This window comes from Astyanax mexicanus, chromosome 3 (genome assembly GCF_023375975.1).
Source record: "Astyanax mexicanus isolate ESR-SI-001 chromosome 3, AstMex3_surface, whole genome shotgun sequence".
Classification (NCBI taxonomy): Eukaryota; Metazoa; Chordata; class Actinopteri; order Characiformes; family Acestrorhamphidae; genus Astyanax; species Astyanax mexicanus.
The window spans coordinates 54,785,548-54,805,300 of NC_064410.1; the positions used below are offsets into that span (position 1 = coordinate 54,785,548).

The following is a 19,753-nucleotide window of genomic DNA, read 5'->3' on the forward strand; positions in this document are numbered from 1 at the left end:
GTGGTGGTGAACCCCATCTTTATCTGACTGGTGAGGGTGTGGAGGATTTAAGCCACCATGCCGGGCGCCTACAAAGGTGAGTGTGGGGACGATGTGGACCCCATGCCTTTCCTGGCTCCCCCGGAAAAGGAGAGACTGGAGGCCATGAACAGGCCCTATGACATCAAGAAGTCCTGCTGGGTGAAGCACGAGAAGGAAGGCTTCATCGCAGGAGAGATCCAGTCTGACGACGGTGATAAAGTCACTGTGAAGACGGTCAAAAACGCGGTTTGTCTTTTAGGGTTTTTAATATACAGGAGCATCACTGTACCAGTTTGTGCAGCCTGCAGATTTTGATTGGTTGTTGTCTTTATTACAACAGACAGTCACTATAAAGAAGGATGACATTCAGCAGATGAATCCTCCCAAGTTTTATCAGGCCAGTGACATGGCTAACCTGACCTTTCTGAACGAGGCCAGCGTGCTGGAGAACCTTCGCTCTCGCTACGTCTATATGAGGATCTACGTAAGTACACATAGTACATATATGCTATACTATGTGTTTCTTCTGAAATCAATGGCATTAAGGAGAGTTTATTCTGCTTTGGTTAGAGTAATTGTACTACTACTAAATTAACAACCAAATTAAACAAATAAGCTATAAGAATTAGTTTAGGTAAAAGGACAGAGTGTTGAGATTAACCTCCTCAGTCATAGTTACAATAGGATCAAACAAGTCGCTGTCCAATGAAAAACAAGTATCTCCAAAACAGCAGCTTTACAGGAGGGAGAAAAAAACTTGAAATTTCAGGTCATTTTGAAACATTTCTATTGGTCCATTCATCAAGAAATTGGCACAGTGTAAAGTAAATTATATAGTAAACTAAAAATCAACAAAAATTGAAATACTTGTTTTTCATTGGACAGCGACCATATACATAAAAAAAAATGAGGAAACCAAATTTTGGTATTTACATGATCTTGAGAAAAAACAACTGATGTCACTTGAACCTGTTGTAGATGTGACTTTTGTAGAATGTTCCAGATGTTACAGATGGGGTAATGTGTTATGGTAACAGGACTGAGTAAAACTCAGGGACACAGCTAAAATATAAATTTAACTGAAATATTATGGATTTATTATGATTTTTTTATAAGCATAGATGGGATTTGGAGTCACACAACAATGCAAAAATATAATAATAATAATTTTATTTTATTAAAGTTAAAGTTTATAGTTATAGAGAGTGGGGACAGATAACAAATGCAGATAACATTGTTTTTTTCCCCATGTGCTGTTAGAGCACATGTCCTGAGTTATTGTCCTATCTCTGCCTCAGCCCCACCCTAGCCATTAGTGTTGTCAGTTTGTGTCTTGTTTGTAACCCCGCCTCCCTATTTACCAGTCCCAGGTGTTCTTTACCTTCCTTGTGTATTTATTTGCAATTTTCTCAATTCCCCAACCCTGCAGACCTACTCCGGCCTTTTCTGTGTGACTGTAAACCCCTACAAATGGCTTCCTATTTACGGGGTGAAGGTCGCTCAGCTGTATAAGGGGAAGAAACGCAGTGAAGTTCCCCCTCATCTCTTCTCCATCTCAGACAATGCATACCATGACATGATGATGGGTAAGTGACAAAGTTCCTGTTCACTCCTGGTCACTTTTTGCATATTAAGTATCTGGATTACATCTGCATAAGAACGAACCACATAAAAAAGCAAGTGTAAACTCACCAGAGACTCATTTAAAACTAAAGCAAATCCAATCACTGAAACCAATACAGGAGGTGAACACAGACTCATTCGATCAACATGTTATAAATGTGTAATACATCTGTCTTTCATGACACTTTTAACAACCAAAATATTAATAACTGTACTAATTACAGTAATAGTTACTGTGAAACAAGCAATTTTCATATTTCATATATCTTATCAGGATACAATCCAGGTACTTTTCCCATGAAGTGATCAGTTGTGAATTGAGTCTAAAGGATAATGGTCCAAAACAGACACAACACGTTACAGACAGATTCCAACAGTTTTCCTTTAGACAATATGCTGTGCAAAAAATGGTTTATTGGTTTATTTCATGTTACACCCAAAACACACCCAAGATTAATTAAGAGAATTAGTACATGCCTATTTTTTGCACCCTTGCCATACAAGACACACGATATTCCCTAAATCCAGCTGCATTATACACAATTGACTGGTGCACGATAAATCACTAAAATAGGGTCCCTAATGTTAATGTTACTATTTTATTTCAAGTAAGTAAAACTCAACTGAATTGAGTAAATAAAACTGTGTTTTAAGTAAACAATACACATTATGTAAAAATTACTAGAAAATAACAATTTGATTATTTTTTCATGGCAATTAACTGTATTTATCTTCTCCACTTTTAGAGCACGAGAACCAGTCAATGCTGATCACGTAAGTTTCAACTGTAACAATGCAGTGTCAAATCTGACTGCACCATTATAGTTATGATTAATTGAATTCTATAGGCATATAGGGATCACTTAAACTGATTAAATAAAACTAACTAAACTATATAATTGTGTGAGATGAACATTGTGTTCTCTTTATTTTATTCAGTTGTGTTAAACTGGTTAAGTAAGGTGCCCTTTAAGGCCAACTTATACTTCTGAGTTGGATCTAAGCCATAGCCTACACGTCACTGCATACCCTACACCGCAGTCTATGCTGTAGCTTGACATGCACCTCTCTGGAAATGTAACTAACAGAGTGATACTGATATGCCACTGATATGCGCATACAGAAGTATAAACACACTCCTATGCACACTTTTGATGGATTTGCATAGGCTACAGAGTAGGTTTAATGCAGAAGAATAAATAGGGCTTTAGGGTGTGGCTCATGTTTGGTCAGGGTAACATGAGTAAAACTCACACTTTTCCTATTGTTTTTTTGCATAATCAAATACTGTACCCCCTTAACTCACTGTCTAAATGTAGTCTTTACCCCAGGCCACCTTCCTGTTTGTGTGTGTAGCCTGTCTGGTCTTAATGTTAAAGCCTCACTAGGTAGGATTTCCTTTATTTTTGATCTTTTAAAGAAGTAAAATTACAGCTTGAAACTCACTGAAGCGCTGCATTGAGGAGGAATAGCTCAAACCAGACTCTGTAAGTTTTCCGAAGCGGCCACGACCAACGCTCGCGAGAACTGTGACCTGCTTTCCGACCTTTAGTTCTAACAGTTCTACAAGGACTTCTAGTTCATTCTTTACAAACTAACATACAGACACTCTGGCTGGAAAAAGAATATGTCTGTGAAAGCCAGAAAACAAGAAAGAGAAACTAATCGGCCGGAAACATTTATTACACTCTGCAACTTTAGAGGGAGCCCACGAGCACAAAATCTCAATCATATCTAGTGGAGCTTTAAGTTGACTTAACATCACACTGAGAGTCCGACTTTTTTTAAGCATACCTCAAAGGGAAACATGCTGACCATAGTTATACACGACCAAACATTAACAAGATGGGTAAACTATTCAAATATCATTCCTCAAATTATTTTTTTAAACATCCCTGTTCCTAGTGGAGAATCCGGTGCTGGCAAGACTGAAAACACCAAGAAGGTCATCCAGTACTTCGCCAATGTTGGCGCCACTGGAGGAAAACCATCTTCAGATTCCAAGGCGAGTAGAGCAGTTTGATCTCCTTGTATGGAACATGATATTCCATTGATCTTAAAACCTCATTAGCTCAGAGTTCATGACCTTGCTTAAGCTCTGTACATGTTAGTAATGATGGTGGTGTATATATTGTTTTGCAGGGCTCCCTGGAGGATCAAATCATCCAGGCTAACCCAGTCCTGGAGGCGTTTGGTAACGCCAAAACCACCAGGAACAACAATTCCTCTAGATTTGTAAGGATGCCTTTTGCTCAACTTGCTAAAATCTCATGTTAATTTATTGTAGATAGCAAACTAGAGTTTGTGCCTTTCATATCTGAAGAACTTTGTTGTTTTTTCAGGGGAAATTTATCCGAATCCACTTTGGACCAACAGCTAAGCTGGCTGGTGCAGACATAGAAAGTTGTAAGTCTCTAAAATGGAATTTTATACATTTTTCTATAACAATTTGTAATAAATCAACATTCTTTTTTTATTGCTTGCAGATCTACTGGAGAAATCCCGTGTGATCTCCCAACAAGCAGCGGAACGCAGCTATCACATCTTCTACCAGCTCCTGTCTGGGAAGAAACCAGAGCTGCTGGGTGAGTGTGAACAGAATTCTAAAACACATTTCTGATTTAATTTGATGATGTAGTCTGTAATGATCTGTTAAAAACTGGATGTAAGCTCACACACTAAAAGAAACAAACAACTAATGTCCAAATGGAGTCGCCATTACTATATTATAGTATTTTTTTATATACTGTAAATAATTTCCCAATTACTGTTGATCAGATATGAAATGAAAATATATACATACAGTATACAGTAATTAGGTCTATTGTTCACATCAGGGACTCCCTGAAGTCTGTAATCCACAGACATCACCAGACATCGCATAACTTGTCTTTTTTTTCTTAACTTGTCTTGTCTACTCTAGTAGTGTCTTGTCTGATCTTCACTTCTCTTGATTTGTCTACTTATTTCATGTCTTGTGTTCCCTTCTCTTGCCGTCTTCTCTTCTTCTTATTGTGTCTTCTTTTGTATTCAATTCACTTGTCTTTTATTTTCTTGTCTTCTTTTGTTTTATTTTCTCTTCTTCTCTTCACTTCTCTTCTTCTTTTCTTCTTCTCATCTTGTCTTTTTGTCTTTACTTGTCTTGTCTCTTCTCTTTTCTCCTTTTTTCTTCTTATATTTTGTATTGTCTTGTCTCCTCTTGTTTTCACTTCTCTTGTATTGTCTTTTCTACTCTGGTCTTCCTTTGTTTTGCCTTCTCTTCTCTACTGTACTCTACTCTTCTCTTCTCTAGTCTTCTCTTCTCTACTCTACTCTTCTCTTCTTTAGTCTTCTCTTTTCTTCTCTACACTCCTCTTCTCTAGTCTTCTCTTCTCTACTTAACTCTTCTCTTCTTTAGTCTTCTCTTTTCTTCTCTACACTCCTCTTCTCTAGTCTAGTCTACTCAACTCTTCTCTTTCTTCTCTTCTCTAGTCTTCTTTTCTCTACGCTACTCTTCTCTTTTCTTCTCTACTCTTCTACTTTCTTCTCTACTCTTCTACTTTCTTCTCTACTCTACTCTTCTCTTTTCTACTCTTCTCTTCTTTACCGTACTTTTCTCTTTTCTTTTTATCTCTAATCTTATCTTATCTTCTCTTCTCTAATCTTCTCTTCTCCTGTTTGCACTTCTCTTCTCTACTCTTCTCTACTTTACTCTTATCTTCGCTTTTCTACTGTACTCTACTCTACTCTACTCTTTTTTTCTCTTATCTACTCTTCTCTTCTCTTTTCTGCTCTACTCTACTCTACTTTACTGTTTTTTTCTCTTCACTCCTCCTCTTTTCTCTTCTTCTGTCTACACTTCTCTTCTCTTTTCCTCTCTTCTCCTCTCTTCTTTGATCTTTTCTTTTGTCTTTGCTTCACCCTAGATGTGGTTATTGATAGTATGAAGTAGGTAAATGTATAAGTTTCTTCTACTAAGTTTTCTTCCACTAAGTTTACTAGACCCAACCTATTTCCCCATACTATGGTCTGTTACTCCACAGCATTCTGAATAGAGATTCTCCACTGACAGCAAAATATAATTAATAACTACACTTAATCACCCTTGGAAACCGGCCCATCAAGTCAACTCTAGACGTTTTCTACACTTTCTTTTTACAAGAGGGCACCCTTAATCTCCTAATTATTTCAGACTCTGTATTCTGGAGGAAGAAGAGTCTACAGTTTTCTGTCCATTCAGTCATAGGCTGCACAAAAAAATCCCTACAGACATTCATTTTTCCTTTCACTCTTTACAGAGGCTCTCCTTCTGGTCGCGGACCCAAAACAGTATGTTTGGATCTGTCAGGGAGTCACGGTGGTGGATAACATGGATGATAAAGAGGAGCTGATGCTGACTGATGTAAGTGTAAACTCAGCGACACCCAGCACTTTATAATGCTCATTATTACATAATCTAAAGGGATTGGTTACTGTTCTATTGAAAGATGGCGTTTGATGTGCTCGGCTTCACTGCTGAGGAGAAAATGAGCATCTACAAGCTGACCGGGGGCATAATGCACTTCGGTAACATGAAGTTCAAACAGAAAGCAAGAGAGGAGCAAGCTGATGTTGATACAACTGAGGGTGAGCACACTGTATTATACTAGACTGCAAAAATGTGTTTTATGATACGGATACTATATTATTCATTATATTTTCTACTGTTATTCATTTATTATTGTATAATGCACGTGTTCTTTAGTGGCTGACAAAGTTGCCCACCTCATGGGGATCAACTCTGGGGATCTGCAGAAGGGGATCACCAGGCCTCGAGTTAAAGTTGGAAATGAGTTTGTGACCAAAGGTCAGAACCAGGACCAATGCGTCTACTCCATTGGAGCTCTGGCTAAAGCCATCTACGACAGAATGTTCAAGTGGATGGTGAACAGGATCAATAAAACTCTGGACACAAAGATGCAGCGCCAGTTCTTCATTGGAGTTTTGGATATTGCTGGCTTTGAAATCTTTGAGGTAACTATTGAGTTTTATAACTTACAGTGTGGTACCAAGAATGACACTGAAATCCCAAGTATATAACCAATTTTAATACAGTTTTTCCCAATTGCTAAAACACTGAACCCTGTTGTCTGAACCAAATGCTCAGTGCCCTGAACCCATTTATTACCCTTTTGGCAGAACCTTAAGCACTTTTCTCCTAGTTAGACACAACTTGCAAACATATTTTCACCCACTTAAACACATTTTGCATTGTGATGCACTTGGGTAGAATAATGGTAACACAGGCAGCAAAAGTGAAACTCAGTGAAAGCACAGGTGTCTCAACTTAAACACAGCCACCTAAAATTGATCCCACACATGGTTAATGATGTGAAGTAACCAATATAATCCATTACAAGGAGCCCTGTTCGCTGAGGTTTCACTATGGACAGAAACAATCAGACGGGCAACTGTCATAGACCATGTTCTAGTCCACGGTTTGACACTGAAGGAAGCAGGACTTTGAGTTCAGCCCAACCTGAGCAGATTCATGTATTTTTTGTAACTGCATGTCCTTTTTGTAGAATTGTTCTTTTTGTAGAATTTTATATATTTGTACTACAATTGCTAAACAGATTTGTTTGTAACACTAAATATTATTTTTAAAGACTTTATGATCTGATTGTTGTGCTTTCCTTTTTTCTATGTTGTGTGTAATGACTATTTAGTAGTGCTTTTCATTTTGCTTGACTCGGGTTCTGTTATGAGGCAATAGTTTGGTTTTGCAGGAAAAGTTAAACATTTTTGTGAATGTAGTTTAAAAATTGAGTTTTTACAGTTTAGAGACATGGATGGATGGTTTCAAGAAATGTGTCTTAGCAATTGAGAAAAACTGAAATATATCTGATATGAACAGTAATTAAACAATTAAGTGAAGCCACCACAGGACCACTTCTCTCCTCTGCTGGCTGATGTTAGCATAAAATGGCCAATTTGACCTAATAAAATTAGATTAAACAAATATTTGGTGGAAATGTAAATGGTTTGATAATAAAATACATGAACTATACTGCTCACAAGGGTCTCATAAGTTCCTGCCAGATTGTAGACAACAATTGTCCTTCAGCTGTCCCAAAAGTAGTTATTAGAAGTAATAGTTAGTATTTATCTGATTGGCTGAATAGAGTCTGTAAGATTCCAGCATTGCTAAACCTGTACTTTAAAGGCTGGAAAAGTTATGCCAGTTACAATAAACACTTTATCAAGAAAGGTTTGATTAATAATTCAGTTTGATTAAAGATAGGTGTCCTGGGGTCCATCTATTAGTGACCTCTTTTCTACAGCATCAAGAAAGCCATTTGTATTTCCATTATTTTTCTTTTTGTACCCCACAGGAAAGCATAAACTGCCGAAACCAATACAATATCAATACCGTTCCAATACAATATCTCTACTGTGAGTAATCTAATCCGTTGTTGTAATTTCCTGGCATTTCTTTCACAGTTTAATAGCTTCGAGCAGCTGTGCATCAACTTCACCAATGAAAAACTGCAACAGTTTTTCAACCACCACATGTTCGTCCTGGAACAGGAGGAATATAAGAAAGAGGGGATAGACTGGGTCTTCATAGACTTCGGACTCGACCTGCAGGCCTGCATTGAGCTGCTGGAGAAGGTTAGCCAGCTTTTCTCACCTTAAACTGAATCCCATTACAGTCCGGTGTAGTTATGAGGTATGAGCGCCAAAAATAACTCACATCAGCAGTTCCTTACCTCCGAATTTTCCTCTGTCTTTCAGCCAATGGGGATCTTTTCCATCCTTGAGGAGCAGTGTGTGTTCCCCAAGGCCACGGATGTCACTTTTAAGACGGCCTTGTATGACAATCATCTGGGCAAGTCTGCCAACTTTCAGAAACCGAAAGGTGGTAAGAAAGGGCCGGAGGTTCACTTTGAGCTGATTCACTATGCCGGCACTGTGAGTCTACTTTAATACACATACACACCTGTTTATATTAAAAATCTAGAGTTCCAGTTTCTCAGTCTGTGATTTACTCAATGTGGTTTATTAAATCCAAACATTCAGGTCGGGTACAACATTGCAGGCTGGTTGGAGAAGAATAAAGACCCTCTGAATGAAACAGTGGTGGGCTTGTACCAGAAGTCCTCCATGTCTCTTCTAGCTCATCTCTTCAAAGAAGAGGAAGCTGCTGCTGGTGTCAAAAAACAGAAAAAGGGCTCTTCCTTCCAGACCGTATCTGCTTTCTACAGGGTACTACAATACACTACACTACACTGGTGAAAATAACAGCTCCACATTTTACTAATAAACAACGGGTCTGGGAAAAAAAAATAAAAGACCACCTAAAAATTATGAATATATTTGATTTTACTAAATTGAAAATCTTTGGAAAATAATCAATCGGAAGATGATGACAAGCCATCAAACCAAGTTGAACTGCTTAAATTTTTGCAGCAATCTGCAGCACAAAGTTATCCAAAAGCAGTGTGTAAGACTGGTGGAGGTGAACAAAAAAAAATAAATAAAATGCTTCTCTGGCGAGCTTTTGTTTTCATTCCCCCCCTGTCTGTCTGTTGCGCTCGGCGTTTTGTTTTTCCGCCCATTCTTGGGCTCCCTATCTCTTTATAAGTGTGTTTTTTTTCTGGCCGCATCCCAATTCACTAGCCGGGGCAGTGATTGTGTATTGGACCATGACCCTGATGGCCCAGGTGTAGTGCTTAATTCATTTTTTTTCCTTTCTCTTTGGATTTACCTGCTTTGAGATCAACTGTTCTGCAGTTGGGTTCAACAACCCTCTGGGCTGGAGAGCTACTAGATTGTAGCACTCCATCCCATTACACTTCATTTTACTCGCCACATAATGACTTGGTAAATATCTGGCAGCAGAGGAGGGGCACCTTTTTACGATATTTGTAGCAAGATCCAGCGTCTAATCATTTATATACAGTATCTACAGTAATCTAAGACATTACTGCATGTCGAATTCTGAAGCAATCCAGGGTGCATCATTTTTGTCACTGATTGTACAATTTTCAGTCCTGTTCCTTACTCTGCTTGCTTTCATCTTTCATTTGACAGGAGCAGCTGAACAAACTGATGAGCACCCTGCGAAGCACGGCTCCCCACTTTGTACGCTGCATTGTACCCAATGAATTCAAGCAGTCTGGTAAATATAAAATGTCAGAAAAGGCTTTCGCTTAGACCTAAGACACATTACTGCAATTCCCAGCATACCTAAGGGAGATCCTGTATGTAACACAAGCAGAAAACACATTTATATAAACACACAAAAGTACCATTCCTTTGCTTTTATAGCACTTATGTAAGTCTCTGTGTTTGTCCAGGTGTTTGTGATGCAAATTTAATCCTGCACCAGCTGGCCTGTAATGGTGTCCTGGAGGGAATCCGCATTTGCAGGAAAGGCTTTCCCAATAGATTGCAGTACCCTGAGTTTAAGCAGAGGTATTCTCCCTCATACACGGCCTTATGCAACAGTAATTACTCAGCATTAGGACATTTCAGCTGTAAATATACACTTACTCTCTTAATGCTGTTTACAGGTATTACATCCTCAACCCCAATGTGATCCCAAAGGGATTTGTGGACAACAAAAAGGCCTCTGAGTTGATTCTAGGTTCGATTGGGTTGGACGATATGGAGTACAGGATAGGACACACCAAGGTATGATCAAAGAAGCATAATAAAAAAGCAGACACCAGAGTAACAAATGTCATGAAGTCCATCTCAAATAAACATTTCAATATTGCAGGTGTTCTTCCGAGCTGGAGTCCTGGCTAAGCTGGAGGACATGCGGGATGAGCGGCTGGCTAAAATCATGACCATGCTGCAGGGGCGTCTGAGGGGCACACTCATGAGAGTAGAGTTCAAGAAGATGCTTGAGAGAAGGTCAGTCAGAACTCATTTTACATATATTTACAGTATATAAATATAGATATAGATATAAAAGTATGGCCAAATCATCTTTTTCATTATTTGAACTAAGCGCCCATGCACATTTATCATATATTTCTGCACATGTATCCATGTATCTGTTAGATTTTCTCTGCATTTTGCCTTTTAGAACATTGAAAATAGAGGCTGGCCAATTTTCAGTTTGTGTGCAAATGGACAAAAACAACACTTTTTCTGACATCACAATGTTAACTTGCATATTTTTTGTGTGACAAAGTGTGACAAAATTTGTAAAAACACATCTGCTTAAATCACTAGTTTTTAAGCTTTATGTCGCATAAACATTTTGAACTGAGCATTAGTATTTCTAAGAGAATCTGTGTGCATATTACCCAACAACATAATGAGTAATGGGCACATAGGATATATATTAGTGTACATTGAATGTACACTATTTATTGTGCCACTTACATTCCTGTGCTATGTGTTTGGACACCACAACAAAATACAACAAAGATCCAAACAAGTGCACTAGGTAGTAAAAATTTCACTCTTACATTCAGCTTATGAGAATATGTAGTTCATCAAAATGTGCATGGTTTTAGTGCCCCCTGCAGTGCTGGCAAACATTGGAAATTTTCAGAACATGGTATACACTTATTTTGTCTATGTATAGTGATGGCTAGTGTGTTTAGTTACTTACTATATTACATTAAGGCAACAGGTACCACTTTATGATAAACTACCTTAAAATCATACTCATAAACACATAAAGTCATAAACACAGTCATACATCTTACAGTTATTAGAAATAAGTTTAAGATAGTTAATAAGCTGTTTTAATGGTAGTTCTTATATGCTTCTCATTGTATTGTTGTTTTATTTAAAGTAACTGAAAATGTACACTGACATGCCAAAGGTTATGGGACAGGAATGCAGAAATGACCTGTAGGATGTGTATAGGGGGGGGTGTCTCCTGCATTGAAGGTTGATCTGATTTCTGTCAGAGTAGCTTATCCGTTTGTCATTACCACCCACTTTGTTACTGTCCACTCCCATAATTCACTTTGCCTTGCCATGAGCACACTGGCCAGTGTTCAGCCTCACTCATGAGTTAACACCACACACACCCAGGTGTGGGCATTCCCAAGCCATCGCATGATATAACACTAAATGATCAATATACAAACTCCTATCCCATGATTTTGTACGTGTAAATAGTAACCGTGTTCTGGATACGACATTTCTTCTTTATGAATCATCTTTCTGTATTATGAGTATGCACCCTGACCCTGCTTATCTTCTCTGTTACTGCAGAATTGCTCTCATTGCTCTTCAGAGAAACGTGAGGAAGTTCCTTCAGCTCAGATACTGGGGATGGTGGAAACTATACACAAAGGTGAGTCTGTAATAATATAAACCACATTCTGTGTCTTTCTTTGTTCTCTTTTTAATTTAAATCATTCTTTCATTTTTTCAGGTCAAGCCTTTGCTGCACGTCGCTCGTCAGGAGGATGAGCTGAAGGCTAAAGAGGAAGAGTTACGGGTTGCCCTCGAGAAAACGGCAGAAATGACGGAAAAGATCAAAGAGCTGGATGAAAAACTCGTCACTCTGTCTAAAGAGAAGAGTGACTTGGCCTTAGCCCTGGCAGCTGTAAGTGTGAGATACGGGTATAATCGTCACCCTGTTAAAATGCATGCAGAGCATAAAGAGAATTTAATTGAAATTCATGTGCCTGTATTACTAGGAGCAAGACAGCATAGCCGACGCTGAAGAGCGCTGCAGCCAGCTGATGAAACAGAAGATGAACATGGAGGAGCAGATCCAGGATATGAAGGAGAGGCTGGAGGAGGAGGAGGGCAGTGCTATGGCATTAAGTGCTCAGAAGCGCAAGCTGGAAGGAGAGCTTATGGACCTGAAGAGAGATCTGGAAGGCCTGGAGTCCACTCTGGCAAAGTCAGAGAAGGAAAAACAGGTGAAAGTCAGAGAGAAAATTCCAGGAGAGTATAATACAGATGTGGGATAGATGTAGAGAACTAACAGAGATGCACTTTAAAGCAACAGTCTGTAGATTTGTGGATCTGAAGCCCTCTCTGGTGGGAATATGTACTTGCTTTGAGCATGTGGAATGGTGCTTTTAAAACATGATTTGTGTAAATCTTATCATTGCAAGTTTAATTTAATTCAGAGGAACAGGGTTACCAGTTTATCATTTTTTAGTAGATTTAGAGCTTTTTTAGACCCCTTTAATGAGTTTTTAAGAAAATGAACTTGCATGCACTGCAGACAAGTGCTCAGAGAGCGCTCGGTCAAAACGTCTTCAGAGAACAACATGTCTGACTTTTAGTTTTAAATCATCTAAATGCAGATACATAAAGTTGTCATAAATACTCACATTCATTGCTCTGTAGGTATAAGTCTAGACAATAGTGTTTAAAAAAAGTATCAACGCAAGCTTTTCACTCCTTAAGTAAAAGTGCAAAAGTACTGCTTTCAAAACTACTTAAAGTATAAAAGAAAAAGTAATGTAAGGGTAAATAAAACAAATGCCATTAAGATCAAAAGCTTAGGTCACCCCACATGAGCCTATAGTGCACTACCCTTCCTCCCCAAAACATTTTTTTTTAAAGCCATAATGACTGTATAATTTTATATTTAAATCTTAGTGTTGATAAATTTGGGATGCACTAGGCTGTTTCCTGTTTCAGCTGCATATATGCCCACAGAAAATGAATGTATTTTAGTAGAAAGTAAATATATTAAAGAAGCTTAGTTGGACTGGAGTTCTCTTGAGTCTCGTGACGTGTGCAGGTGTGATGGATCACAGTATAAACCAATAGGGAGTCGGAATGGTATATGTTTATACTTCTCTACATCCAATCACAATCAGATTCACTCTATCTGGATGGAGAGATTTATCTGGATAGTGTTTTTATTAAACAATGACAAGCCGGAATTAAAACAAGCTGAAATGAAACAGGAGTAATGTAAGTGTGTGAAAATGTAAGGAGTAGAAGCAAAAAGGCATAAATAAAAAAATATCCCAGTGAAATATATAGATAACCACCTTATTATTAATAAATATTTAACAAAAAAAAATATATAGAGTGTGATCCTAAATATGGGAAAAAAATGAAAATTGTGTTGTTTGACATCAGAGATCATTATATTGGCATTTCAGGGCCTGGACAGCAAAGTGCGCTCTTTGACAGCCGAACTTGGTCAGAGGGACGATACCATTACCAGGTCCCAGAAGGAAAGAAAGGCTCTGGAGGAACTGCAACAGGTTAAACCCTGCCACATGGTTTCTCATTCACCCTATATCCCACCCTCATTTCCTTATAAAGAAAGGTTAATGCAAGTTTCTACCTCCAGAAAACTCTGGACGACCTTCAAGCTGAGGAGGATAAAGTGAATCATCTCACCAAAACCAACAGCAAGCTCACCTCTCAAGTGCATGAGGTAAGCTCTGAGATTCCAGACCTTTCCATGACTGGAAAACCAAATCATAAATCACTTTGTAACAAAGGAAATCCTGTTTGGTGTGTGTAGCTGGAAGATAACTGGGAGCAGGAGAAGAAAATCCGAGGAGAGGTGGAGAAGGCCAGACGCAAAGCCGAGGCAGATCTGAAGATGACCATCGATAACCTCAACGAGATGGAGAGAGCTAAAATAGACCTGGAGGAGGTTGTCAAAAAGTATGTACAGAACTGTTTTAACATACTACACAGTATGTAAAATATATGTCCAGATATGTGTGGACGTACAGTACTGTGCAAAAGTTTTAGGCACCAAAGCAAATGACACTAATCCATTTATCTCAGTAATACGAGTGTTTTTACCTGGAAAAAAGCACCACATATGATTTAAACAGATGCAAATAAACATAAATACAGTAAAACTTAACAAGGAATTCCCATTTTTAACCAAGTATGTTATATCCTGTGAGCCGAGCTGAAGAACAAAATGTAGAGATTCCAGATTTCTCCTGGATGCTCCTCAGCCAGCATGTGTATAGCATGTGTTCAGTTCCGTCAGCAGCTCACCTGATTTACCAAATTTACCAATTTACCAAACCAGGTGTTGATTAATATGATGAGAACTAGAAATAATAACTCTATTAAACTCAGATGAGGAGGAGAGATAAGGAGCTGTTTTAAGGAAAACAGGGCTGTAAAATCTCTGCTTTGTGTAAAATTTCTGTTTGTATTTATTGTAATGCTGTAATGTGTTTCATTCGTTAATAAACACTTACTGCACAGATAAGACACTTATTCTTTACTTAAATTCCCACCGGTGCCTAAAACATTTGCACAATACTGTTCTTTAGGTTTAATTGCACCCATTGCTGACACAGATGTGCAAATGCATACACATACACTGCTTATCTAGTCCCTGTAGAGCATAAGTATTGCAAACAGTATAGAACCTTTTGAAGAAGATAAATATGAACATATTATTGGCACCATAGCTAATGCCAGAAATGCCAATCTAATAGAAAGCCTTCTCTGGACTGTACTCCAACAATTATCTTAAATAATAGAACAAACATCATATTTTGAATATTCTGCCACTAAAAATGCCAGCAACCACCTAATTCATCATAGCAGCCAGTTGAGCTATCACAGCAATCGGCCAGCCCCCGACTAAGAAACTACATAATTAAACAGCATATGAACCACCCAACAACACTATAAAAAAAAACATCCAATAACACCATCACATCCATAGCAGCAACATGACTGCAACCAACTATCCACACCAACATTAGCACCCAGCGTGGGTATTATTATATTATATTCCAGAGTTGACAATTCTAGCCAGATGCTGCCAGCCACAATCATTACCATCCACTATCCTGTCTACTGTGGGTGGTAATACTTTCTATAACACTTTCCCTTAGCAGATAAATGCCTGCTCAACTTCAGAAATGGAATGTTCCATCTATCTGGCGCCCACTATCAGCCCTTACTTCCTTTTTTCATGTCACCATAGATAAGTAACGCAAAATGCAAGTGCTAAGAGAGTTTCTTGGGGCTTTGTACAACCTCATCGTCAGGGCAGTTAAAGCTTATTCAGACCCCTCGAGTAAGTTTTTTAAGACAATGCAAGCAGCTACAAATGAAGTGTCCTATTGTACAAACATCCCCATGCCCCACAGGAGAGAATCGCCCAAACAAAGAATAAAATACTGTAAAAGGCAGCATGTAAAAACAGTGTGATAACATCACAAATTTGAAAATGGACACATTACGTCATCTAGTGACATATTTTAGCTATATTTATACTTCGTTCAGACGAATATTTAGAGAGTGCTCAGTCAAAACGGAAGAGCTTCGGTTTTAAACTAAATGCAGTTCTAAATACAGATACACAAAGGTGTGAAAAGTATTGACATTCATTTTCAAGTATAGATACTATTGTTTAAAATACTTCTGTAGAAGTTAAAGTATCAACTCAAGTTTTTTACTCTTTAAGTAAAAGTGTAAAAGTACTGGTTTCAAAACTTCCTAAAGTATAAAAGTAAATGTAATTTAAGGGGAACATGTTAAATTAAATGTTAATGTTGATAAATTTGATCTACTTTTATTTTAGTACAATGTAAATGTATTAAAGAAGCTCAGTTGGACATTTCTCTCGAGTTCTCGTGAGTCTCTGCACGGATCATCTTCATAATAGGCTACATGCATCTGAAGATTGTGTTGTTTGAAACCAATGAGCATTATATTGGCATTCTAGAGCCTGGACAGCAAGTCAGGAAATAGTTAGGCAGGTATACCACAGGCAGATCTATAATAAAGGTTGAAAAACAAGCCATAGGTTAAAACACAGGGAATCAAGAAAGAAACTGTGTTAAGCGTTTAGACAAATAACACAGCAACTTCGCAACCTACGAAACACAGTTAGCTGCTAAAAATAATCTGCATTAGGTCCTTGAATGAGCTGCAGCTGTGTCTTGTCATGATGGACCTCAGGTGAGGGACAGAGCCTAACCACAGCACACACTAGAGCACATGACCAGATACATATTTCAGGAGAAACCATTAATGAGCAAGTATCTTAATAATGTTGTCTATATACTGAATATCATTAACAATGCTCTCTAATTTCAGGAGGGACATGGAAATTAACCATCTGAACGCTAAACTGGAGGATGAGCAGTCTCTCAGCTCCACTCTGCACAGGAAGCTCAAAGAGCACCAGGTTTCCCTTTTTCCCCAAAAGCCTTAATCTTCATTTATGCCGCTTTCTCTTCCTAACACTGACTGTTATGCCAAGAAAACAAATGACTGTCATTCCCTCGCAATTCCACTGACATATTCTGCTGTCACGCAGGCCCGCATCGAGGAGCTGGAGGAGGAGCTGGAGGCGGAGAGGGCAGTAAGAGCTAAGGTATATAATTCTCTTCATCTCACTTCATCTCACTGCATTCTCTCACTCTCTGTTTTCCAGTCATTAGTGTAACAAAGGCTTTCTCTTCTTCTTATTCCTCTTATTCTCAGGTTGAAAAGCAGAGAGCAGATCTGTCCCGGGATCTTGAGGATCTTGGGGACAGACTGGAGGAGGCAGGGGGTGCCACTTTTGCTCAGGCAAGCACACACCATTAAAATGCATATCGTCGCTGTCCTACGAAAAACATTTATCTCCATTTTTGTTGATTTTTAGTTTACTACATAATTTGAAAAGACAAATTATCCCTTACACTGTGCCAAAATTTCTTAATGAATGAACAAATAGAAACTCTTCAAAATTACCTGAAATAAACTTTTTTTATATTGACTTCCATTGAAAGTTTACAAGGTTTTTTGTTCTCTCCTGTAAAGTTGCTGTTTTAGAGATATACACAATATACACATTATAAGTATAACTTCATTTGTACCTCACATTTAAAATACTCTAGAGTATTTTGTTCTCTAGAGTAAATCACTTCTTTTCCCAAAAACATAGCAAGTATTTGGGATGCCCAATAGCAAACCACCTTGTATACCATAGCAACCACTAACTTTGCACAGGCACAGTAATGTACAGCATATGCATGGTAAAAAAGCATTCCACATTAAATAATTAAAGTATTTTCAACAGCCTAATTACGATACTCTTGGCGATATGACAATGTAAAAAAAAATATTTAAAAAATACAAGATTTTTTATCAGATCTGTAACAGAAGTCGATGATCCAGAATGTCATCATAGTAATAATAATGCACTCTAAATATCTCCATATATCCAGGATTAAAGTAAAATAAATGATACTGGTCAGATATAATCTGTCTCTAGTAGATATATAATGGGAAATGGGATGGGTGATATGGCGATATTTTAGAACATTATATCGTTCACGATATTTAAAAAATGTGACGATATTATCATGTGCGACACGATATGGCACACCCCTACTAACCATACAGAAGTAAGAGAATGAATAGTCATTTTTTGTTTTTAATGAACTTACTTTTGTTATGTGGTATGACTGTAAAAAAAAAAAATTGCACTGCTGCACAAAGGTTTGTTTGCCAAAAACACAGTGAAGGTCTTTTATATTCCATGATTTTTGATAAGATAACGTATATTAGTTAAATATTAGTTAAAAGTAAAGTAACTTTCTTGTTGCAGGTTGCTAAAACTGTACTACTTTTTGCAGATATTTTCAGGTAACCCTGCTGTTAGAAATTGATCGTTTTTTAAAAACAGTGCATGTCTCTGTGTTCAGATCGAGCAGAATAAGAAACGTGAAGCTGAGCTGATGAAGCTCCGCAGAGAGCTGGAGGAGGCGGCTCTGCAGTCCGAGGCCACTGCCTCCGCCCTGAGGAAGAAGCACTCGGACGCCATGGCGGAGCTGGGCGAGCAGGTAGAGAATCTACAGAGAGTCCGGATCAAACTGGAGAAGGACAAGCAGGTCATGAAGGCGGAGATTGACGACCTGAACGCCACGGTAGAGGCAGTGCAGAAATCCAAGGTGAGAGTTAATCACCAACAGCCTATTACCTGTAGGGTAATTACTCAGTACCTACTGTACTTACCCCTCCAATCATTCCTTTTAATAGGACATCAGTCATTAGTCCATCATTGTAGCTGAAGATCAATGCACCATAGGTCAGTTCAGGAGCTTGACTCTTAGTCTTTCAAACTGAGGCTGTATATTGGCATGAACCTGGTGATATTATACAATATTTATCACAATACAGGGCTTATGATATATCACAGTATACACAGTATACAATATATCAGTTATGTATTGTGATATATTGCGATACTGCAGAGATGAACCACTGCCTCACACCAATCTTTACATGTAATCAATAATTATTTGGGAATTTATTTTTATTATTTTTCACCTCAATATATTCCAACCCAGATCCCACATTCACATGGGATTCAGGTACAGTCACATTGCAATTACTTGTGTAACATTTATACAAAATAACTGATTAAGCAACAACATTGGTAAAATTGGGAAAGAGAAGTAAACTGAATTAGATTTTTGGTGCTATATAGTAGATTTTACTTAAATAATGTAGTATCACTTTAATTAATGTCCTTTTCTGGCAGCATTTATTTGCATAATGGACCTTTCATCCAACCCCTATTTCACCATCTGTGTGTAGTCCTGCCCACTAGCCCTCTACCTTTTATATAATGTTGGACTATCTGGCCCCAGTGTTGTAGGTCTTGAGAGCAAGCTACCATTTCCTTTACTGCCAGTGAGACTTCATGCTGACTGAGATTTGCAATGAATAACTCTGTGCTGGGAATGCTTTTTGATGTAAAGGTTTAATAGGCTGTCAGAAGGGAAGCAGGGCCATTTATCTAGTATTAAGAAACAGAAACACAAGCTAAGCGTCCCTGAATAAGCAGTGGATAAATATATAGAGAGGCTAATAAAAAATATCATGTCAACAATTAATTACTTAGTCATGTTACTTACTTTTTTACAGTAAATGTTAATTTGATTACTAATGTAGGGGTGGGGGACAAGCGCATTATGCAAATGAATATGGTGCAAGGGATGCCAGGAACCAATTGGGAAGATGCATGGATTAATGTTAATGTTAAATGTTTTTAAATCAGTCTTTCTCAAACTCATTTTTATATAATTTTATTTATATATTTTTCCAATATTCTCCCCAATTTACACAGCCAATTACCCAACCCACTCATTAGGACTCTTTACCCCTATCACTAGTCATGTCCCAACACCAGAAGGGTGAAGACTAGCAC

The 19,753-nt window shown here is 38.1% G+C and overlaps 1 protein-coding gene across 1 annotated transcript in view; it reads left to right on the forward strand.

The window, feature by feature from the left end:
- LOC103025280 (myosin-16-like) overlaps window positions 1-19,753 on the forward strand; it is a 35,738-nt gene continuing 15,985 nt past the window's right edge. The window contains exons 1-28 of the mRNA XM_022683374.2: window positions 1-267; window positions 362-505; window positions 1,451-1,607; window positions 2,391-2,418; window positions 3,550-3,649; window positions 3,787-3,879; window positions 3,987-4,050; window positions 4,131-4,229; window positions 5,922-6,025; window positions 6,111-6,249; window positions 6,368-6,636; window positions 8,107-8,277; window positions 8,401-8,577; window positions 8,686-8,871; window positions 9,700-9,787; window positions 9,966-10,083; window positions 10,182-10,302; window positions 10,391-10,527; window positions 11,851-11,932; window positions 12,014-12,187; window positions 12,282-12,509; window positions 13,716-13,820; window positions 13,910-13,996; window positions 14,087-14,232; window positions 16,648-16,738; window positions 16,871-16,927; window positions 17,038-17,124; window positions 18,246-18,491. Of these exons, the coding sequence (XP_022539095.2) occupies window positions 58-267; window positions 362-505; window positions 1,451-1,607; window positions 2,391-2,418; window positions 3,550-3,649; window positions 3,787-3,879; window positions 3,987-4,050; window positions 4,131-4,229; window positions 5,922-6,025; window positions 6,111-6,249; window positions 6,368-6,636; window positions 8,107-8,277; window positions 8,401-8,577; window positions 8,686-8,871; window positions 9,700-9,787; window positions 9,966-10,083; window positions 10,182-10,302; window positions 10,391-10,527; window positions 11,851-11,932; window positions 12,014-12,187; window positions 12,282-12,509; window positions 13,716-13,820; window positions 13,910-13,996; window positions 14,087-14,232; window positions 16,648-16,738; window positions 16,871-16,927; window positions 17,038-17,124; window positions 18,246-18,491 (3,708 nt within the window). The 5' untranslated portion in view covers window positions 1-57. The remainder of the gene's footprint in view (window positions 268-361; window positions 506-1,450; window positions 1,608-2,390; window positions 2,419-3,549; window positions 3,650-3,786; window positions 3,880-3,986; window positions 4,051-4,130; window positions 4,230-5,921; window positions 6,026-6,110; window positions 6,250-6,367; window positions 6,637-8,106; window positions 8,278-8,400; window positions 8,578-8,685; window positions 8,872-9,699; window positions 9,788-9,965; window positions 10,084-10,181; window positions 10,303-10,390; window positions 10,528-11,850; window positions 11,933-12,013; window positions 12,188-12,281; window positions 12,510-13,715; window positions 13,821-13,909; window positions 13,997-14,086; window positions 14,233-16,647; window positions 16,739-16,870; window positions 16,928-17,037; window positions 17,125-18,245; window positions 18,492-19,753) is intronic.